Source organism: Pongo pygmaeus, chromosome 5 (genome assembly GCF_028885625.2).
Source record: "Pongo pygmaeus isolate AG05252 chromosome 5, NHGRI_mPonPyg2-v2.0_pri, whole genome shotgun sequence".
Lineage (NCBI taxonomy): Eukaryota > Metazoa > Chordata > Mammalia > Primates > Hominidae > Pongo > Pongo pygmaeus.
In genome coordinates, this window is record NC_072378.2 from 9,814,742 (window position 1) to 9,839,206 (window position 24,465).

Sequence of the window (24,465 nt, forward strand, 5' to 3'; positions counted from 1 at the left end):
GTCATTTACAAAGAAAAAAATGTTTAATAGATTTACAGTTCCACGTGGCTGGGGAGGCCTCAGGAAACTTACAATCATGTTGGAAGGTGAAGGAGAACAAGGTGTGTTTTATGATGTCAAAGCATGAGAGAGAGAGAGAGAGCTGGGGGGGAACTGCCAAACACCTTTAAAGCATAAGATCTCGTGAGAACTCACTCACTATCACAAGAACAGCATGGGGGAAATCGTCCCCATGATCCAATCACCTCCCACCGGGTCCCTCCCTTGACATATGGGGATTACGATTCGAAATGAGATTTGGGTGGGGATACAGGCCCAAACCATATCAGGTGATACCCTGCTGCCTGGATGGCCTTAGACAGGAAGCATCAGCCATAGCACCTTTTCAAGGTACTTACAGAACCCGCCTATCCCATGTAGACTGATACCTGTGCAATAAAAAGCGCTCACATTAAGTGACCAGATTTTTTTAAGTTTTTGTAGTGTTGTGGTTATCATGTTCACCTATCACATTCGTCTTACCTAGGGCCAGATTTCATGGGCTCTTACGTCTGCCTTTATCATGAGATCTCAGCTAGTTGAGAAGTTCTCCTTCTCCAGGTACTTCTGGAGTCCTCAGTGGGTGACTTACATTAGCTCACATATTAGTCCTGGCTAATGCTTCCTATAGCTTCAGGAATGATTATATCACTGCTGACATTGCTGTCACTCCTGCTCACTAAAGGTCGACTCCAGAGTGATTTTCTCGTCAGTTCTATGCTGGATACTTGGGAATTCAGTGATGTCAGTCCCACTGGGCTCTGCAACACTCTCTGTCCCAACACACACATCCACAGCCACGTTCATGCACACACACACATATACAAAAACACAACCATATAGGCATAGACATCCATGCACCCACACAACCATATACACATACACATATACAACCACACACAATGCTTTTGCAAAGTGAGAAGGCAAACTCTTCATTTTTCTATGTTCTACTCTATGGGAAAAAAAAATGGGGGTCCCACAGTAGATGTGCTTGGATACTCAAATTTCACAAAGTTTACTAACAGCATCCTTTCGCTATGCAATATATACATAAATATGAGATTTTTCTTTTTATTTTCTCCAAGATGTACATCAACTATCAGGATCTCTAAATCTAATGAGTGTTCAAATAGTAACCTCTGTACTAGACAATTCCCAGCTCAGTCCCACTTGGTAACCTTAGCCAAGGGCCCCATCTCTTTTTACAATCTGAATTCTTCTATCATCCCAGGTTCTCCACCACAACAAGGCTCTGTAATGCTAGGATGAGAAGCAATCACTCCAGTCACCATATAAATCATTAGTTATAGATAAGCAATTTAGGAGAAGAGACTCAGCGAACAACACTCACCCCAGCTGGGATGGCCCACATCTCCATTTAAACAACTTGCCTTATGTAATTATCAGTTCACCATTACAACAGCAATAAAAAGTAAGAATAGGTAATGGTCTCAACAAATATAGAAAATAAGTAGGAAGAAAAATAAAATGTTAACTGCCAGGCACTTGGACACATCTCAATCCCCACACACCCATAAGAGGTTCAAATTATTTAGCCATATTTTACAAAGAGGTTTAAGTTCATATAAATATCTGAATCAAGGATGAAAGCTCTGAGTTCTAACACCAAATCTGAAGGTTTTTCCTATTTATGATGTTGCCTTGTGTGTTCATGGAACTTCCCGACACAGTGAACATAAGAACATTGCGAGCGTTGACCTGAGAATGGGTTTTAGAATCTTTGCTCTCTATAGTACCTCCTGCTCCTGATTACAGCAGCTACTTTGAGCAAGAGTATTCATGGATGACTCATCTCATCCTCCATACAATGCAATGAGGTAGATTTAATTTCCTGTGAATTACAGAGGAGGAAACTGAGGTCAAGGAAGTTAAGTAACTTGCCTATGATCTGACACCCTGTGAGTGGCAAAGCCATGGCCCCAACAGAGATCTGACTCCAGCTCAGCCTCCTTCCCCCATACGAATCTGTCATATGAATCTGCGTTCATAGGGTCAGAACATGATTTCTCTTGCAATTATTTAGCCAGTCAGTTTAGGTTGAATTTCACATAATTTAAGACATATCGAATAGGAGAAGAAATAGGATCACAAATGTCAGTGTTTAAAGGGAATCGTGGTCATATTTGCAGAAGTCTGGAATTCTCCTGAATGTGTGGACTGTCTTCTAATACTAACAAGTGGTAAAAATGCAGGCTTGAGTTCTTCTTGTGTTGAACTCCTAGACACTGTGTTGGCCTTTGAATGATAGCCTCGCAATAGTGTAGAGGTGAGCATTTACCTTATCTTGTACAGAATGAGGATTTAAAAATATTAACCTCTACTTATCTTGTACAGAATGAGGATTTAAAATATCTTGTACAGAATGCCTCAACTTATCTTGTACAGAATGAGGATTTAAAAATATTAACCACAGGCGTGGTGACTCATGCCTGTAATCCCAGCACTTTGGGAGGCCGAGGTGGGCAGATCACGAGGTCAGGAGTTCAAGACCAGCCTGGTCAGCATGGTGAAACCCCATCACTACTAAAAATACAAAAATTAGCCAGGCGTGGTGGCACACACCTGTAGTCCCAGCTACTCAGGAGGCTGAGGCAGGAGAATCGCTTGAACCTGGCAAGCGGTGGTTGCAGTGAGCTGAGATGGTGCCAGTGCACTCCAGCCTGGGGAACAGAGAAAGACTCCATCTCAAAAATAAAATAAAATAAAATAAAATAAAATAAAAAATATTAGCCACATATTCCAAAGAAATCCATGTATTCATGATCAAAAACATGGTGCAAATTGAAACACATACAATAGCATTATATGGTGCAAAAATAAATAAATAAATGGAAATGTTGAACTGTTAATGTATCAGAATACACATCTGAAAAACAATTGTTTTGTTTGTTTGTTTGTTTTTTGTTTTGTTTTTGAGACAGAGTCTTGCTCTGTCACCCAGGCTAGAGTGCAGTGGTGCAATCTCAGCTCACTGCAAGCTCCGCCTCCCGAGTTCAAGCCATTCTCCTGCCTCAGCCTCCCCAGCAGCTGGGACTACAGGCACACGCTGCCACACCCAGCTAATTTTTTTTTTGTATTTTTAGTAGAGACGGGGTTTCACCGTGTTAGCCAAGATGGTCTCGATCTCTTGACTTCATGATCTGCCCACCTTAGCCTCCCAAAGTGCTGGGATTACAGGCGTGAGCCACCATGCCCAGCCTTGTTTGTTTGTTTTGAGACAGGTTCTCACTCTGTCACCAGGCTGGAGTGCAGTGGCGTGATCTCGGCTCACTGCAACCACTGCCTCCCAGGTTTGAGCGATTCTCCTCTCTCAGCCTCCCAAGTAGCTGGGACTACAGGTGCGCACCACCACACCCAGCTAATTTTTGTTATTTTTAGTAAAGATAGGGTTTCACCATATTGGCCAGGATGGTCTTGAGCTCTTGACCTCGTGATGTGTCTGACTCGACCTTCCAAAGTGCTGGGATTACAAGCATGAGTCCCTGTGCCTGGCCACAATTGTTTTTAAAAAGGGTTATGTGCAAAGGCAGAGCCATGCATCCTTTTCTCCTCCATGTCCTTTGAGAGCCCTGTCTTCATAAAGATGTGTGGCAGGGTTAACACATGAGTGAAGTAAAGCCTAGCCAGTGAGATCAACCACCCCAGGAACTGTATTAATTGCCCACTGCTGCCACCTAAAAACTACCACAAATATGATAGTTGAAAACAACAGAAATTATTGTCTCAGAGTGCTGGTGGCAAGAGGTCTGAAGTCAAAGTGTTCTCAGGGTGGGGCCTTCCTCAGACTCTCAGGAGAATCCGTTTCGTTTTTCTCTCCTAGCTGCTGGCGACTGTGGTGATCCTTGGCGGTCCTTTGCTTGTAGATGCATCAATTTCTGCCTCCTTCACATGTCTGAGTCTCAAATCGCTCTCTCCTTTGTCTTAAAAGGACACCAGTCATCGGATTGAGGGTCCATCCTAAATTCAGGATGATCTCATCTGGAGATCCTTAACTTAATTATACCTGCAAAGACTCTATTTCCAAATTAGGTCACATTCCCAGATACCAGGGTGTGCATATTTTTGGAGAACACAATTCAAACCACTATCAGAGCCATCTAAGTGGCTCTGTTAAGGAAGGCTGTATTTGCTAATTTGGGTCACTTGCTTGAGAAAGCTCAAAATAGACACAACTTTAATGTGTCTACAATATTCCGACCTATGTGGCACAAAGGAAGATATGAACCATTTTTACGGAATTTCCATACTCCAAGTTAGAAGATATCCCCCCACCCCCCCACCTAAGCTATTCCTGTCTCTTCTGAAGTTGCAAATGATATCTCCACTTGTGACCTGTTGTTATAAAAGATCTCACTGATAATAGACTTTTTCATCTGATGAATTTTTTCCTCTTTAGCCTGAATCTACTTACCTTTCACAAAACAACACACACACACACACAAACACACATGCCTGGAGCTAGACATGTAAGATTCTTGTATTTTTATCACTTCTCTGTCTGGTGGGTCAGAGCACATAATGCCACATTACACATAAATAGAACCTACAGATACAGAAATCAGAAGAGAAATCAGATTGTCTCTGAAGTCAAGATAGTCCAATGGCTAAAGACTCTTGTGTGGCACAAGTCACAACAGTTAGAATGCCCAAGTTCCTTAAATAGTGACTTTAGAAATGCTAGAATATTCGCGTAGTAATACAGTGCTTTCGCAAACAAGTCCAAGCAGTTTCTTAGTTTTTCTAAGTAAATGTATGCTGGTTTCAGGTTTTATTATCACTAATTCATAATACGCTAGAAATAAGCTCTCTAACACAAAATAAAACCAGATAATGAAAGTAAATTGTACAAACTAAATTTCATACACTTTGTAAAATGTGTAGGCAGTAATTATGCTCCTTATCAATATCCAGGATGGGTAAGGATATCGATAAGGAGTGTAACTTCCGCCTACACATTTTACAATGTGTATAAAAAAATAAGGAAATGGCTCAGTGAAGTCATAACTAGTGTGTGTTCTAGGAAGAGTGTGCTGGTAAGCAAAATCAGTAGACCATGTGTAGGCCTGACACTTCAACTTGTCATTTGAAAAAAAGAGATTATCTTACATTTCTCAATATACTTTTAATGCTGACCTGTTCTAGTGGAGAACTTCTAAGCAGAATTATATTTTTCTGAGCAGATCTTTGAAACTCCTCAAGGTGAGCAGTGGTGGCTTCGCTGGCTTCTTTGTGGATTTTGTGACTCTTACGGGAACTTCCAGGTGCTTCAGAATTCAGAGTCTCCTCCCGGCCACTCTCATCTGTTTACCCCAAGAAAATCACATGGAATTCCACTTGTTTTTGTCAATTTAATGTTTACTAAACACACAATAGACTAATCACTGATTTTCTTATATGCAATAAAGTTTGGTTTTTTCATAATCGACCAACTAGCAAATTATTTTCTATTTAATGTACTGGAAAACAACTAAAGCACAGAAGTTTGAAGATTAAAAAACAACCACCACCACTTTTGTTTATCCCATAATGTTTACAAACTCAACAAAGTACAGCTGTACATTTAAGCCTTTTTCCCAGTTACCAAATATATCTTGAAATGTGGATACTGTGCTTTTCTGTGCGTTAATATTACATGTTGTTTACTCAACGTCTTACCACTTACTCACTGTGTTGCTGTAACCAGTTTAGGAGATGAATAGGCTTAGAAGAAGCCAGAGCTCTTTGGTTCATTTTCCCACCTTAGGATCTCTGAGAACATTTCCTGAGCTCTGCACACAGAGGCACTTTATTTTGGGCTACCTTGTTTATTTGCATAGAAATGCCAGCATTTATATGAATGGTATGTGTACTTTACTTCTCTATCACCTGAAAACAGTATCATGTACAAAAGATATCTATTCATCTAGCCAGATGCATGCTGTAAATAGAAAATGATCTTCCCTCTTCCAGTCTGTAAAAAATGCTGGAAGGTATAATACGAAATTTTCCACGTCTCCTATTCTAGAATTTTAACAAGAATCATTAGAAGAGAGCTTCTTTTGCAGGAGGAAATGAGATGGCGTGCTGGAGAAAGCACTGAGTTACAGTGTCCAGAGGCCCACTGGCCTTGTTCTTTGCTCCCTGATGCACTATATTACTTTGCATAAGACTTTATACTTTCAAAGACTCAGCTACATCCTTTTCTATAAAATAGTTCATAAAACGCCTCTTCTATAAATTCTATGAGACTTTTGTAAGTCCATAAATGATTTCTGAAGATCTATTAGATGCTATCTGTAAATGTGTGACTTGGGTGGTTTCAAAGGATCCAAGCTGAAAAAGCCATCAGAATGGAAAAGAAACAGTAGCACTAAAAGGTATTCAATAGGTTTGCTGACACAGAAGTTAGACTAAATACAGAAAGGCCTGACTTAAGCATAACCATTTATAATGCTTAATTTTAAGCATCAGCTTGACCAGGCTATGGTGCCCACCTGTTTGCCCAAACACCAATCTAGATGTTGTTGTGAAGGTGTATTTAGATGTGATTAATATTTAAATCAGTAGAGTTTGAGTAAAGCAGATTACTCTTCACAGTGTGTGCAGGCCTCATCCAATCAGTCGAAGTTCTTAAACATATAGATTGAAGCTTTCCAAAGAAGAAGGAATTCAGTCTCAAGGCCACAGCGTAGACACTCTGGTTGCATTTCCAGCCTGCTGGCCTGCCCCACGCATTTCAGTCTCAAGACTCCAACATCAACCCCTACCTGAGTTTCCAGACTGTTGCCTGTGGAATTCAGATGCGAGACTGCAATTTCAACTCCTGCCTGAATTTCACATCAACTCTTACCTGATTCTCCAGCCTGCCAGCCTGTCCGAAGGATTTCAGACTTGCTATCCCTGCTGCGGAGTGAAGCAATTTCTTAAAATAAATGCCTCTCTATATATTATCAAACCAACTGGATTCCACTTCTCTGGATAATTCTAATATACCATTTGAACCTGGGATCCCTCAGAATGAGCTGGCTTGAAAACTGAGTTTGCTTTGTTTATAAAGGCAAAAAGTAATAAATGGTTGACCACACAAACTGATAGCAAAAAAGTAAAGGGGAGGTGTACCCAAGCAGGAATAAAATTTTGAAGGGTATTATACTGTACATGGGGATAAAAGTGGGGACTAACCTTTAAAGGTTGTTATGAAGTTTAAACAAGTGAATTATTTAGAACTGTTTAGGACAGTTCCAGGCACCTAGGAAGCACTCAAATGTTTAACTGGCATTAATATTTTCACCGGCAGGATTACTGTTACTATCTTTATTATTCTAGGTGTCACATCTGCTCATGTAATAATAATTTAGTCCTCATAACTACTCCATATGACAGGTGTTATATGTTCATTTGGCAAAAATGACAAAGAAAGGTTAATTAATTGGTCCAGGGTCACACAGCTAGTAAATGATGAAGTCTAAGCATAAATTTAATAGAAATAATAACTATTAGAAGACTTCATCATGATCAGCCCTCTCCTATTACATGCTCTGAGGAGTTATTATAATAAGGAAGACAAAATGATTGAGAAGCACTAAGCACACACAGTAAAAACATAATAAAAATAGAATTATTCCCCATGAAATATACAGCAACTTATATTTAATTCTTTGGTAAAAACTATAATATGGTTCTGGCATGAATTTACATGCGTTAAACTAAGAATTTAGAATTGAGTTTTTTAAATGTTACCTTTAAATTCTTAGTTTAATACACAAAATAAGTTTTACTTAAAGAGCCTAACATATGCAAATATGAATTTCCATACTAAGGAACAATATACTGAGAACAATATACTTTGCCTTCTACCACCCCAAAGCATTTGTTCAAAAGCTAAGACCAGTCTTTAAAAAGAGTAGCACATAGCCTCATAAATTAGTGACTCCAAGTACGCCATATGCCATTTTAAGATCCTTCAACAGTAAATCTTAAATCATTTTCACCATTTAGGGTTATAAATTGTATGCAATTATAGGAAATTGGGTCATAATTACTATTCCCCTAAACTTCAGCTACATTTAAATATCTACAACCATCAAAAGCTCACGTAGGTTATCAGTGAATGGTTACATTTAGAAAAGATAGGTGAGCATTTGCAAGAAACCATTTCAATCAATTTACAACTAATGTTAAAACAAAAGATTGAAGATAATTGGTCTCTTACCTTGGGGTTCTCCTTGTCTGCTCTCATCAAAAAGCTTTGTTAATCGATTATAGAAAATTCTGTCGTCATCTTGTAGGAGTGTTAAAAGAACATGTGCATGATAACTTTCTCATCCATTAATTTATAGACATGCGAACATAATTACAAAAAGAAATTATTAATCATTATGGCTATTTAGTTATATTCTGGGTCATAGACACAATTTCTAGTCAATATGCTGCCTTGTTCTGAAAAAGAAAACCCTTTTGTAAATAAATATAATTAGAACAATGATTTTAAAATGTATATTGCAAGGCATGCATAATAGGATATTTCTCCATTAAAACTGATCTCATGTTCAATGAATTATGCCATCTATTACTCAAGAGTCATTTCAGAATAAGCCATTTTGGTTTGTTAAAACATACAATAGAATACACATGTGATCAAAATGAATGAGCGTTTTCCATTAGGTACTCTCTATATATCTTTTTTTTACTATTTATGTATAAGGAACAACAAATTTAGATGGTTCTGGACTATTTTATATGTGCTATTGCAATATAGTATGAAATACAGGGATTCTAACTTCTTTTGTGAATTTAAAGCATTAAGGCCATGTCGTCACCCCCTGCAAAACACACACACACACATACACACACACACACACACATATTATTAAAACATTATTCTGGAAGAGGGTCAAAAAGGTCATCCAGGTGGTTATCCCTCTTTGAAGAACTCTGACTAATCCACAAGCTATTATTACCTACATCAGGTCATATGCAAAATTGGAAAATAATAAAATGTTATGCACCTACTACATAGTAGCACTGAAATCTGTATTCTATATTAAGTAAAAGGCATTTAATGGTAATTAATAATAAAGTATTTTGCGATTTCTACTCTCTACCATATACAAATGAACATCATATTACCCTTCCAAAATTAGTGTAAAAAATAAAATCATGGTGGTGGTGGGTTATTTACACTGAAAACAGAGTATAATTTCTATTAAACATAGGAAGTAACCTACTTATGATCTTTCTCTTTATACCATTACTTCCAAAAAGCTCAATGTAAAAATGAGTGCTTAATTATGGTAACAATATTGTCCTGTGTTTTTTGCAGGTGTTCTCAAATCCCCCTTTCATCTTTACTTGAACTTTTCTATAATTATGTGCATTTCTGTTTCTATTGTAGGCTACCTCAAATTGTTTTGGAAGTAAAGTATAGATTATAAACAAATAAATATAAGAACAGAGTTCAACCAGGCCAGCTGCAGTGGCTCATAATACCAGCACTTTGGGAGGCTGAGGCAGGCAGATTGCTTGAGCCCAAGAGTCTGAGGCCAGCCTGAACAACACAGCAAGACCCCGTCTCTACAAAAAATACAAAATTTAGCCAGGCATGGTGGCATGTGCCTGTAGTCCCAGCTACTCAGGAGACTAAGGTGGGAGGATCACTTGAGCTTGGGAGATGGAGGTCGCAGTGAGCTGAGATCATGCCACTGCAACTCCAGCCTGTAAACAAACAAACAAACAAACAAACAAAACCACCTCAACCAAAGTGAAGATAGATGGGTGCAAGCAAGACTTTTGGGGTGTTCCCAAAATTCTGCCACACGAAATGCTGTGAACTGCAGCTTGTTTCAGACTGCCCCTCTCTGGGACCCTCCCAACAGCTCTGATGTTACGTGTCTGCATAACCTCTAACCCCATGCCACAGAGAAAGTGGAAAGATTGCTAATTAGCACTGGTTGACCCCTAAATGGAGTAATGGTGCAGGTGTGAGTACCAAGCAAAATGAAAAAGAGGACATTATGAATTGCAGACTCAAGGCTGAGGACTCATCTTACCAGGGGGTGCTGAGCTGAGCTCTCTTTCTGCATCCCCGCATCTTCTTGTTTCTTCTGTTCTCCTATTACAACTCCAAAAGATATTGTCATACGATTGAGATGTTTCATGTTTTGCCACCACTTGGACAACGGGACTGAATCTCAAAACTGGCCAATAAAAGGCTTTTGGTCAATAGCTGTGTTTTTACACTGAAGGAATTCACCAGTGGAAGCCACTATCAGAAGAAACCCCAAGTGACCGTGAATACTTGATCCCACCTCAAATACGTCATTTTTTTTTTTTTTTTTTTTTTTTTGAGACAGAGTCTCACTCTGTTTCCCAGGCTGAAGTACAATGGTGCAATCTCAGCTCACTACAACCTCTGCCTCCTGGGTTCAAGTGATTCTCCTGTCTCAGCCTCCCAAGTAGCTGGCATTACAGGTGCATGCCACCATGCCCAGCTAGTGAACATGGGTTTCACCATGTTGGCCAGGCTGGTCTCGAATTCTTGACCTCAGGTGATCCACCCGCCTCAGCCTCCCAAAGTGCTGGAATTACAGGTGTAAGCTGCCATACCCAGCCAAGTATGTCCTCTTTTTAAAAATGTAGTATAATATTACTATATTATTATATTATATATTACTTATATTATATATTACAAGTGACAATATATAATATAGAAGTATGTTATATATTATATATATTTATATATTATATATTAATATATATATTATAATATTTCTGGAAATAGGACCCTTTAAGTGGATTTACAAAAACTAATTTCCACTGGTGAAACTGGCCAATTTAAAGACAATCTATCATGACAGCAGTTTATAGAGAGTCGGGTATGATCCAGGGAAAGTTAGCACATCACAAAACACCCTTGTCAGAGTGCAATAACTTATTTTCCCCCAAAATATTTTCAAATATCTGATGTGAACTTGTTATCTTTGTTAATGGAATGTTAGAAAATGGAGCTCACTGTATGATGAATATCAGACTAACCTTGACAGATCTAGTATCTGGTCACATGAAGTTTATGGGTTAGTATAAAAGTGCAGGACTCTACATTATTCATTGGGTTTTGGACAAATATGTATCACATACATATTATGTATGAGACACTAAGTGCTGAATATACAGCAACCAATGAATAAGATGCATAGAATTCCTTCCCTCATAGAGTTTCCATTATATTTTCTTTTCTTGATACCATAAGCAGAGTAGAGCTTAGCAATTAGGAGTGGGCCTTTGGTTCACGGAAACACCCTAGAAGGTGGTAGAAATATATAGCAGACTGATCTTTTACCAGTCACATTTGGCCCACTGCATTTCATTTATATCATGTGAATACACAGGGTTCCAGGGTAACAAAACATAACTTATAGAAAATCTAGGAGAATGGAGAAAGCCTATTTTTCAACCATGAGTTCCTAAGCCATAGCATGAGAAACAAAGAACATGGATAGATGAAATGAAGATACATAAATCCTTACCTATTTTGAGAGAAAAAGAAATCTAAAGGCCAGGTATGGTGGTTTACCCCCTGTAATCCCAGCACTTTAAGAGGCCGAGACAAGTGGATTGCTGGAGCCCAGGAGTTTGAGACCAGCCTGGGCAACATGGTGAAATTCCATCTCAACTAAATAATAATAATAATAATGAACAAAAAGTTAGCTGGGCGTAGTGGTGCACATCTGTAGTCCCAGCTACTCGGGAGGCTGAAGTGGGACAATCACCCGAGCCCAGGAAGTTGAGGCAGCAGGGAGCCGTGATCATGCCACTGCACTCCAACCTGGGTAAAGGAAGTGAGATCCTGTCTCAAAATAAATCTAAAAACTGTTTCCAATATATATAAAATGTACCTTGTAGTTAAGAAGGAACTTCAGAAAGAAGAGGGAAAAAACACTGAGGAAGAAATGAGGGGAAATAATGAAAGCAGAAGAGATGAAAAAGCGGGAAGACAATTAGAAGGAAGTGGAGGAAATAAAAAACAACTGCGAAGGAGCTCATTAGAAAGGAGACTCATTAGAAAGATGGAACCTGCAGCTGGCAAGAGGGTCAGCCCCCACCTCCGGCAGCACACACCAGCACAGAGCTGGCTGCAGGTAAATACACAGAAAGAGCTTCCTGCTCTGAAACGGGGAACCCCATGTTAGCTGCAGGAGTCCGACAATAATAACTGACTAGGGAAGGGGAAAAGGTGACCAGCAATATTTTATAAAACTTACCTATCTGTAGTTAGAACCATTCCTTATTCATTGAACACAACTTATTAAGGCACCTTTCCCAAATTAGGGAGTCCTCGCATTATAAACATTCCACCAAATATAACTATATATTGTGATTCCTAAGAAATTTAAAAGACTTCAGTGGTAATTCAATCAACACCCCTCCCCAGAAATCACTAGAATTGCCTCTTACCCTCCAAGTGTTTGGGTGAATAGAAGGTTGAACTTTTCCAGCCTCACATCCACCCTGGCTTTTGAGCTACCAGTGAAAACTGACTCTGAGACTAAGTCCTTGTCTTATCTTGCACATAGGTCTTTTGATAATATCTGTGGATTCTGCATCTTTTAAATAGGTTATTGAGAGCTACTTTATAAAATAACCTTTGCACTATGCTTGAGTCCTTTTTGTGAGAATTTACCCTAGTCTTTTATTAAAAAGTGCAGACTCAATGACTGGCACCCACTTGTGGGATATGATCTGGACTGCAGCTGATTCTAAGTAACATTTGTCACGGTCAATATCTCATCAATAACCTTTATAAAAACCCTATTTTGTAAACTATAAAATATGCATAATATTATGCACTTAAGGAGCAATTTTGAATTATTATTTTAGAACCACAACTAGTATTCGAGATTATAGAAGAGGAAATTGTTATCATATCACTTCCCTTTCGTAATTCTCAAAAGTTAGGTGGTAGTTCCATGAATTCAAGGAAAGAAATTCAGTCATCACAGGATATGGAAATCCCACATGCTAGATGCAATTTGTTGAAGAATGCTCATTTTAAATTCAAAAAGCAGAGATACATTTGAAGGTGATGACGCTCCTCAGACACATTCATGTGCCTTATGATGGCATCAAACTGTTCACAGTATCATCAGATGAAAGCACATCACTGCTTCTTCTATCTGACCAGCCCACTGTCCTTGATGAAAAATTACCTTCACTGTCCATCATGTTTTTAGTGGTTAAAACCTACCATTTAAATTGTAAGCTGCAAAATCTAAATGGAACTGCATGTGTGATCTTTGTCACCTCATTTTCATGAATGGAAAAGAATATTCTGACACAAAAATTACATACTTAATTCTAGCTCACCTTCTCTGCTGACCTCCATCGCACACTGCCTTGGGTTTATTTCCTCATCCATCAGTGGGTCAAAGTAATTTCTGCCGTATTCATTTCCTGTGGAAAGTACATGAGGTAAGGGTCAGTGATTATTAGAAGCACATGAACCAAAATGTTAATTTTGAAATCGACACCAGCAAAGAAGGACCATTTTAGCTTTTTTATAAGCTTAATTTTTTTACAAGTCTTCCAGGCCTCCCTTTTTTGTAATTATCATCTTGCAAAAGGTCAGAAAAGGTAATTCAAAAAATAAGTTCATGCTATCTTTCTGTTGCTAAAACGTTAATGAGAAAATTATCAAATGTAGACTTTAGAATAATAATAAAAAACTTAAGCCAAACTATTTTTAGGATATACTCATGACATGGAAGTAGTTGGATTATAATGATGTGTAGAACTCACTGATGATTATATTTACTTACTTATATTTCACTAAGTGTATCATGTTGTTGCATCCAGAATTCCACAGGCAATTTAGTACTATCTTAATTATGAAAAACTACAGCAGAATGTACATGTTACTAGTTGGGTGAAAAGAGAGAGAGAAAGAAAGGGAGAGAGGGAGGGAGAAAAGTGGGAAGGAAGGAAAAGAAAAGAGAGAGGTTTCCTTATAGATCTTTCTTATGTCAACTTCAGTAACATGAAGGGAAGATACAAATGACTTAGCCACAAATTTATCCCACACACATCAACAATCTCAACACCACTAACCAAAATTTCTCACATCACGTCTCCCACTTACTCTGTCCTTATCTTCATGACCAAACTGTAGCATGAGGTATAACTTTGTAATAGAGGAAAAGGTCTGCTATTAATTTTCCAAATCTAGTTTCATACTTCCTGCAGACTGAAATGTATATGTCTGTGGCTAGTAATTTGCATTCAGCAAAATGAACCCTACTCTGACGATAATTCAAGTTGCCTCAAACATTGCAAAAGAAATAAAGCCTTGTAGAATGAAAACAACTTTGAAAGTATTGTTCACAGGGAAGGGTTAATACATACCAGGTATACTGTGATATTCTTTAGTATATTTGTTTTAGGATCAAAAGTAATCCAAACAGCAGCTCCTTTTCCAAGGCTAAATGAAATTTTGATGTGAACCTAGGTTTAATTTCTATTTCTGGGCTGACACATTTTTGTGGCAGTCTCTGTTCTATCAATGCAGTAAGCACAAAAACTGAAAATCTGCTTTACCTTGAGGTCTCAATAAGCAAAAAATAAATGAGTTTCATTTTTGTTACTTTATCTGTCAACAACTACTAGGCTAATATGAATCTTGGCGGTATGTAATCAAAGTCTTATGTACTGCAGTAACACCATTCTTCCTCATTCACTGTAATTTTTTTTTTTTTCTCTACCACAAAGCACTGTGATACTCTAACTATGCCCTTCCATATGCTGGTAAAATAATTCACCTATATTAGCACAAGCATGGTAGCATAGTCCTTATATTGTCAATCAACTACTGGTACCCACAGTCTGGAAGCTTCTCCAATCCAATACAAAACTCAAATTATTTGTCTTCTATAACTGACTAGTAAATGTTACCAAGATAATCAAAACCTTGGAGGGTGAAAAAAGTTAAGTCATGTTTAACCAAAAGTCTAGAGTAGTGTATTTAGTTTTTACGTTCTCAAACCATTTGCTTCCCTGTTGTCGGTGGAGAAGCTGAGGTCTTGTCCAGCTGCACATGAATCAGGCCTGCACCCTGGGAGCCTTCCAGATCACCATTTCCCTTCAGAGTTCGATGCCTCCACACACAACTGGAAAGCAGGGCCCTTTAAGGTCTACACAGATTGTTCCTTCTGCGTTTCATGTGGGTTGATGTACACATATTAAGTTACAAATACCACTCCTGGAGGGATTCATTTTGCGTTTCCCATTCTGGGATCCCATGTACAGCATTTTACAAGGAAAGAATTCTGAGGTCACTGAGCAAAGAGACAGCTTTGACACTCTTAGTTCTGAAGTCCTTTAAACATCCCCAAGTTCTATACTATAATACAAATCTATAATTTATGTATTTTTATAATTTAAATGCATTTTATATTAATTTTACATTCTGTTAAGCATTGTTTTACAAATATAGTTTATACTCAACTATTGTGTGTCTTCCCCACTAAAATATAACCTCTGTGAATGCAAAGACATTATCTCTTAGCTCACTGCAGCAGCCACAGTGCCTAGAATATTAGCTGGCTTATAGTATGATCTGAATTCCTTAGTTAAATAAACTTCTCTTGGAAACCTATTGTAATACCCTAATCCTTTCATTGGCTAGATGTTCTTTCTTGATTAATTAACTTTTCATCACCTTTTATTCCTATTTTTTCTCTATTCCCCCAGCCCATCTCTCCTCCCCATCATCACCACCTACCCCCACACTTTTATTTTTAATTGAGTGCCTTCTAGGAACTGAGCACTGTCTGAATTTAAAAAAAAAAAACACAACAACAACAACAGCAAGAAAACTATGACCCCTGCCTTCAGAGCAGGGGAGAAGAAAGAAGCTAAACATATACAATCCGGTATGATTTACAGAATGGAATTCTGGTTGAGAATATCAGAGAAGCATCTACCCCATATTGGGGGTGTCAAAGAAGACTTCTTGGAGGAATGGCTACTGGAAATAAGTTTTTGGAAAGGTGATTAGGAATTAGCCAGTCAGAAATACAGGGGAAAGAAATTTTTGACATCTAGGCAAAGGAGAAAAGTCTCAAGGGCATAAAGTCATGGGAAGCACAATTTGTTGGTAGATGTTCCTCAACTTTTCTTGGCCTCCTAAAGCCACAATTTAATAAAGTGAATAAGGGAGCCCAAACTTCTTCACTAGCCCCAGAATCAATGTTAACTAATGCTTTTGCTGAAATTCTTAGTGCACTGTTGTACAGTTTCACCTTCCGATGTTTCATATTCATTCATTCACTCAACCAATACTTACTGAGTGCTTATTATGGGACTATAGCAGTAAAATGAAATACCCAAAAATCTCTCTCCTCACAGAGCTTACATTCTGTGAGTGGAAGAATAAGCACAATAAATATGTATATTTTACAGCTTATTAGATAGTGAAAAGTGATGAGAAAAAATAGTGCCAGGTAAGGATGGTCAGACCCCCAGGAAGGGGTGGGGGCTGCATCTCTTGCCTCTACCTTTGTTTCAAACAAAGGATGCCACTTAGGATTAAGCCACTATGCTTTCAAGACAATTGAGAAAGTAAAGCTATAATGTATTTATTATTATTTTCATAAGCTATTCTTCTAATTGCTTGCATAACATAAATCAGCCTATGAATCAAATAAAAACACTCTCTCAAATATTAAAATGATTGTTTCTTTCTATTGCTAGTCCTTGAATTAATAAACCAATAATTTAAACACAGCAGGTAGAATTTAGAAGAGTAAAGATATGGAACCTGTTATAAATTTAGAAACAATGGACTCCATCATAACAGTAGCTCCTTTTTCTGCCTTTCATTGGGTAGGGTCAGGATTTAATAAAGTAGGATAGTTTTAAGGATATGGTGTATATTACCAGAAGGTAGATTGCTAATAGAATCAATTCCTAAAATGTCCTAATCATTCAGAGTATGCTTTTGGATATATCTAAAATCATCTCACAGGAAAATTAACAGACCCACTGAGAAATTCAAAGTAGGGCATTTAGCAATACAAATACAATAGATTTTAATATGGCTGATATTTAACTCCTTGTAATATTCAGATGAATATATGCCAATCCCGTGTGTGTGTATACACATATATATGTTGAAGTATGGTTCTACATTGAAGCAATCAGATGTGATATATAAACCAATCAATCAGTAAATTGGTCCTGTCAATACTCTTGATACTCCATTTTTGCTTCCAACTTCCTAGTATTAGCTGTTTAATGTCTAGAATCGCATTAGTTAATTCATTTCTCGTGCTATTTTTTCTTGAACTAGGAGAGGAAAACACACGCACTTGCCTTCTGCCCTTCCACACGTATCAGGTTTTCCTATCATTTAACTCAGAGCAGCACAGAACACAATCAGGGCTTTTACTTAAATTACACTGTACATGAACTTTGGTCAGGAAACCCTCTAGTGTGCACCCATGCAGTTCCTTGGGGGCTATAAGAGTGAGAATGAAATTGCCCACCAGAGGAAGGTTAGTAACAATCATCTAAGTGCCTTGACTCAACGAAGCAATCACTTCCTTTCAAATCAGCTACATTAGCCAGAGAGGAAGAAAAACCTAATGCATTTGTGTGTTTCTCAGGAGTTTTTTTTTTTTTTTTTGGCCCCATTCTTGTTCTTTTCCTATAAATCCACCTGCTTCAGTTCAGCTTTTCCTCGCCGATAACTGTTTTCTGTAATATACTATAAACTAAATAACTAAACAATTTGTATTTTATGATTACAACCATGCACCAAAATTTTACCACAGAGGACATTCTCCTGAACAGTATTCTTTTTAAAGCCATGAAGCCTGGAAAAATAAAATTAAATTTGATTCCTATGAACTTTATAAATAAATTTGGGAAAACGTCATATTTTTCCTACTTTGAAAATCCAATACAAGTATCTCTAGCTTAAAGGTCCACAGGGCCAGAAAGTCTACATAAATATAAAAACATAAGTAGAAATCAGGGGACTACACTAGAATATAGAAGAATAGGGACAATGTCAAATCTAAACACACTGCACCATACTAAATTCCAAATACTATTTTTATAAAGTTGATTTACAAATATTTTGTAAATAAAAGGCAACTAAAAATACAAGAATATTTCTTCATGATAAAAAATAGTTATCCTAAACTAAGGTCTCATTGTACTAAATATCAAAACAAAGCAACGACAACAAAAAAACAACCAAAAAAATAGCTTTCTTTTTTTTTTTTTGTTTTAAGTTCCAGGATACAAGTCCAGAACGTGCAGGTTTGTTACATAGATATGTGAGTGTCATGTGGTTTGCTGCACTTATCAACCAATCACCTAGGTTTTAAGCCCCACATGCATTAGCTATTTCTCCTGATGTTCTCCCTCCCCTCACCCCGCCCTCTACAGACCCTGGTGTGTGACGTTCCCCTCCCTCTGTCCATATGTTCTCATTGTTAAACTCCCATTTATGAGTGAGAACATGTAGTGTTTGGTTATCTGTTTCTGCGTTAGTTTGCTGAAAATGATGGCTTCCAGTTTCATCCTTGTCCCTGCAAAGGACACGATCCCATTCCTTTTTGTGGCTGCGCAGCATTCCATGGTGTACATGGACATTTTCTTTATCCAGTCTCAATAAAATTAGTACAATGAAGACTTAGTTTAAGATAACTAACTCTTAAATATCAAAACAAAACAACAACCAAAAAACAACCAAAAAAATAGTTATCTTAAACTGTCTTCACTGTACTAAATATCAAACACAACAACACAAAACAACCAAACACACAAAACAACCAGTCACAAAAATGCAAACTGTGACTTGGATATCCATCATGAATCTGATTATCTAACATTCTCCTAGAAATCTTGGCCAAAGCATAACTGGGGAAAAATAAGGAAAATATGTGCCAAAGTTATTGAAAAAATTCTATGTTGCATACACATTATTTGACAGCAATATGATTTCATGCCATGAAAACAAGAGATTTGACTTAAAATCTTTCGGAACAGAGAAGATGTTATTCAAATAAGAATAACATCTTGGTAAACAACCATATAATCATAAAGAATCATTTAACTTTTCTAAATACCAACCATAGCCACTTTGAAGATATAATGATAACAAATTAAAACCTTTTATAAAGCTCCAGATAACACTCAATAATTAATTAATTAATATTAGACTTTCATAGAAATCTATAGGTGGTCATCAAGATTATTAATCTTACTCAGAAACCCAAACTGAAAGGCATACGAGTAACAACATAACTAAAAACAGAAAGTCAGAGATAGAAGAAAAATTTATACCATTTTTCTTTTCTTTTTAATTTTTGAGACAGAGTCACATTCTGTCACCCAGGTTTGAATGCAGTGCCACCACCATAGCTCACTGCAGCCTTGAGCCTCAAACTCCTGGGCTTAAGCAATCCCCTCGCCTCAGCCACCTAAGTAGCTGGGACCACAGTCATGCACCAACATGCCCAGCTAACTTTTTTATTCTTTGTAGAGGGAGAAATCTTGCCATGTTGCCCAGGCTTGTCTCAAACTCCTGGACTCAAGTGATCCTCTCACCTCAGCCTCCCAAGGTGCTGGGATTACAGGCATGTGCCACTGTGTCTGGCCATCTTCTTCTTTATAGAAAGGCTAATATGTGAAAATTGGTCAGCTGCTAACAGAATATTCAAAAACTGGTACCATGTTGGACAAATTAGCTTTCTCAACTGCTTGTTCTTCCTTCCTTCCCAAATCTTGTGGGTATTTGATATATCGGTGATTTGAAAATCTAAATAGGATAACAGTTGAAGTTTGCTAACAAGTTCTAATTAATTGAGCCATATTCTTTCTTCCCCTAAGGCCCTCCCCTCACGGTAAATTATGAGGCACTTTAACTTGCAAACCACTGGAGTGCTGTGGAGTGGCTAACCACTGCCAGGCTTTATCCCACAGTACCCCAAGGCATTCATGCATCGTGTGCTCACTGGACCTAGAATCCTCAAGGAGCTGAAGTGTGTCCCTAACTTCTAAACAGGAAGATGCTTCCAATACGTAAGTAATTGCGGTAATTCAAACGTTAAGTATAGGTATATTGTTTTTTCTCATATTTAAAAGTTCCCCAAAAGTCATATCCAAGTAGGGTTTCTTTCCTGCTAGTTTGAAGCTTAACAACATTACCTTACATGTAAATAAGTTAATGTGTAGAGTTTGGAAAGTTGCCTTTCAAATTATGAAGTACCTAATCTTAGATATCAATCACCCCTCCAATATTTCCAATTTTGCCTTCATTCATTTAACAATTCATGTCCTTCATGGATCTAAGATTACTTATATGTATGTATTGTATTTAAGGGCTCATTCCGGTAATAGTGTCTTTCATCACACTGAAACATACTTCAATACGAAACAATCAATATAATGGATTATTGGGTTTAGTTTAAACAAAATAGTCTTTTTTTCTAAAAAATCTTGTAACTTATAGACAAAATCTATCTTGTGAAGCAAAGGATTCAGGACTTCCCATTTTTTTTTTCTTTTTATATTGGGTTTTTGGTCAATTATTCTGATAAAAGTTAAGGAAAGCTTATTTTCTTAATTTTTTTAACTTGATTTAATTTTTTAAAGCAACTTGCTGAAGGCCCAAGAAAGCTTATTTCCTATTAAATTGTTTTTGACAGCAAACACAAAGTGTCCAAAAGAAATTCTAAACGAAATTATTTGGAGATTAAAGACTAATCTAAATTATGCTAAAAGCATAAAATACTAAGCATAGAAAACATATGCCGAAAGCATAAAATACTAAGGTCATGAGAAACTTTTCTAGTAACATTTTTCTTATACTAAAATTGCAACTATTCACTTTGGGAGGCTGAGGAGGTTGTATTACCTGATGTCAGGAGTTCAAGACCAGCCTGGCCAACATGGCGAAACTCCATCTCTACTAAAAATACAAAAATCAGCTGGGCATCGTGGTACATGCCTGTAGTCCCAGCTACCCGGGAGGCTGAGGCGGGAGAATGGCTTGAACCTGGGAGGTGGAGGTTGCAGTCAGCTGAGACAGTGCCACTGCACTCCAGCCTGGGCGACAGAGCAAGACTCTGTCTCAAAAAAATAAAATAAAAATAAAAGTGGAACTATTGAATTCCAGCTAAAATGGTGGACAAATGAAGTTTGAAATTTATATGGAATTTAATTGATATAGTGAAACTTCATATTCTAGTAGCAAAAAAAAAGTCCTTTTGAAATTTTTATGTAATATTTAAGCAGAGGTAGGTACAATTCGGTAATCTGACCAACTGCTTAGACACTGACTGCATCACTAATATACTGGAAAACTGAAGTCTTTCTCAGTTTTTTTTTTTAATACATAGCCATGCTTATATTAAGAAAGTCATTGGACCTCTAAATAATCACCTATATGATCTCCAGTTTTACCATTTCTATGATTCTAAGATTCTTAAGCATCCTTTTTACTATCATATAGATTCTTGTGCTCACATTTTTATTTTAAAGGTATATAAATTTCAATGACACATAAACCCACTGGTTTAAATGTACGAATCCGTCTGTCATCAATGAACTGGAATAGTAAGGTCTCTGGATGTTAAAATAATTCTTACAAAGGTTATTTCTTCAATGACCTATGGCAGATTTTATAAAACATTGTTTGCAAAATGATACATTGGAGGTTTCATTAACGTGGATTTGAAGCGACAATATAAAAATAACTATGTTTAAGAGTTAAGTGTCACCACTGGCATCAATTTTAGCATTAACAGAAACAGAAAAGGACAACACAAACAGATATTCTGCTAATTTCCTGGGCAAATCTGTCTCATTACCTGGGGGTAGTCAGTTCCTCTGAGAAAAAAAAAAAAAAAGTTTTTTCCTATTCTGCTGACGTTTCCAAAACTCAAATAGTTCATTAAAATGCTCCTCCAACTGGACAAACATTGTCCTGGAACTCTGCTGTTCCATTTTTTTGTTCGTTTGTTTTTGGTTTTGTTTTTGTTGTTGTTTAAAAAGAAAGAGGAAAGGAAACAAATTTATTTTTATAAACTGACCAAATAGTTTATACATCTAATATCTATATAAAATATTTCTGTATTTCAGTAAAAAGGATGCTTTCCTGAGGATTTATTTTTAGCCTTCCAAATCAATGAAAGAGATTCAAATCACTTAGGACCCCAATGGTTTCTGAAGACACAAATCCAGGTCAGTTCAATAAACCTAAAGAAAATGATTTTCCTATATATTTTCTTTTTCTTAATAATTGTTTAAATGTCTCAAAGCAAAAAAAAAATTGTAAATGGTCTATCAATTTTATTTAGCACTTGTTTTCCATCTTAAGGGAAAAACAGCTATAAATGAGAACAATGTAAACAGTTTTATACAATATCACTTCTAAAATAATCTAGGCTACGTGCACTACTGGGAAAAACAATTCTCATCACATATTTGCTCAGACAATTTGAATTATGCACTTAACACAAGTGCTTATGTTATTTTTATTACAAATTGTTGTACATGTGTATTTCTAAGGGCCATAGTGGTCTCAAGGTAAATTTAGGGACACAGTTATTACCCTAACCCAGGATTTCTCTACCTCAGGCACAACCACTATGGATCCCTATCCTTTATTCTAACTACCTCTCATCTCTTCCAGAAAGATCTAAGTCCTGAGATCACATATGCTCAGAACTCATTCCTCTCCACATCTCTGGAATGTCTGCCATTTTCCTTCCCTACTCTCAGCCTTCAGCATTGCTGCCTGCTGTCAAGGATTTTATGCTGACCATGATGCTCTTCAAACCACGAGCGTCTCCACATCCATCATGAAACAACTGGTGGCACCTCCAGTCCACAAAACCACATGGACGGCATCCTGTCAGTGCCAGAGCTGCTGCTGGGGTCACCTCCATTGACTACTGCCGCCTCTAACACTGATTCTTGCTGGTGCCCATTGCAGGCCATGCCACATTCTCTCCAATGTCTTCCTGGTTCTGCACTCACACCTCTGTCCATCTGATGTTCCATCAGCAATGCTAAGCGAAGGTGTCCGGTATATGTCATCTTCCAGCTCCTATCCACCACATGCTGCTCCTCCATGTTACACAGAGGCCCCCTACAACTGATGGAGATCTCAGTTTTTACTTCAAGCCCCTCCCACTAACTCCCAAGAATAAATGCCTGAGGATTAGACCACAGGACAATACGACTGGCAAACATTGTATTGTAATCAAAATTACCTTTCCTCTCTGGCCCTGAGATATTGGCATGAGATCAAGCTTGTGTGCCTGACTGTCTCTTTCCTTAGAATTAGTCTCTTCCCAGGAGGCATCTTAGTCTTTCTTAAAATGAAAATGCAACAAATGAACTAGTCGAATGGTGGCAAAAGATGGCTTAGTAAAGTTTGAATTTAATATGAAATTTCATTAATATTGTACAGCTTCTTATTATGATGGCCAAAAAGTATTTTTTTTAATTTCACCCAATATTTAAAGGGAACTAATTTTAAAAAAGAAAGCATTTTTGGGGTCCAACTGCTAAGATATTGACCACATCATTGATGTATCAGAAAACCTAAATTTCTGTCTCAGTTTTTTCATTGCAAGGCTGTGTTCATTTTAGGCCACTTTAATCCACAAATCCTCGAATGTGCTCAGTCCTAAACTGAACGTGGCTTAACTTAACTAAACTGTAATCCCAATTATACTATTATGGTATATCTACACACATCTATTTTGCCCATATATCTACAAATATTCATCGAATAAAAGAAATGCTATTTATAAAACATATAAAATAGATGTAAAAATTGTATATGAGCACATATTATGTTTGAGAGTGCCAGATGAATCTGAATTGATCAACTGTAATTATTTTGGGGGGGCGCAGGGGTGGAATCTCTGTCACCCAGGCTGGAGTACAGTGGTGCAATCTCAGCTCACTGCAACCTCCGCCTCCTGGGTTCAAGCAATTCTCCTACCTCAGCCTACTGAGTAGCTGGGATTACAGGCATGCACCACCACACCCAGCTAATCTTTGTATTTTTAGTAGAGATGGGGTTTCTTCATGTTGGCCTGGCTGGTGTTGAACTCCTGACCTCCAGTGATCCAACCACCTTGGCCTCCCAAAGTGTTGGGATCACAGGCGTGAGCCACTGCGCCGAGCCTGATCAACTGTAATCTAAACACAAGCACATCTCGTTTGATTGCTCTTCACTTTATTGTGCTTTGCAGATGATGCGTTTTTCACAAATTGAAGGGTTTTGGCAACCGTGCATCAAGCAACTCTATCAATGCCATTGTTCCAACAGCATGTGCTCACTTCATGTCTGTGTGTCACATTTTGGTAATTCTCTCAATATTTTAACCTTTTTCATTACATTGT

General features: G+C 37.6%; 1 protein-coding gene across 1 annotated transcript in view; it reads right to left on the reverse strand.

The window, feature by feature from the left end:
- Positions 1-1,837: 1,837 nt before the first annotated feature.
- The window catches only part of LOC129037853 (orofacial cleft 1 candidate gene 1 protein), a 164,804-nt gene continuing 142,176 nt past the window's right edge, over positions 1,838-24,465 (reverse strand). Inside the window, exons 7-10 of the mRNA XM_054490057.1 lie at positions 13,402-13,488; positions 8,252-8,320; positions 5,194-5,360; positions 1,838-1,891 (exon numbers count right to left, since the gene is read on the reverse strand). Coding sequence (XP_054346032.1) covers positions 1,838-1,891; positions 5,194-5,360; positions 8,252-8,320; positions 13,402-13,488 — 377 coding nt within the window. The remainder of the gene's footprint in view (positions 1,892-5,193; positions 5,361-8,251; positions 8,321-13,401; positions 13,489-24,465) is intronic.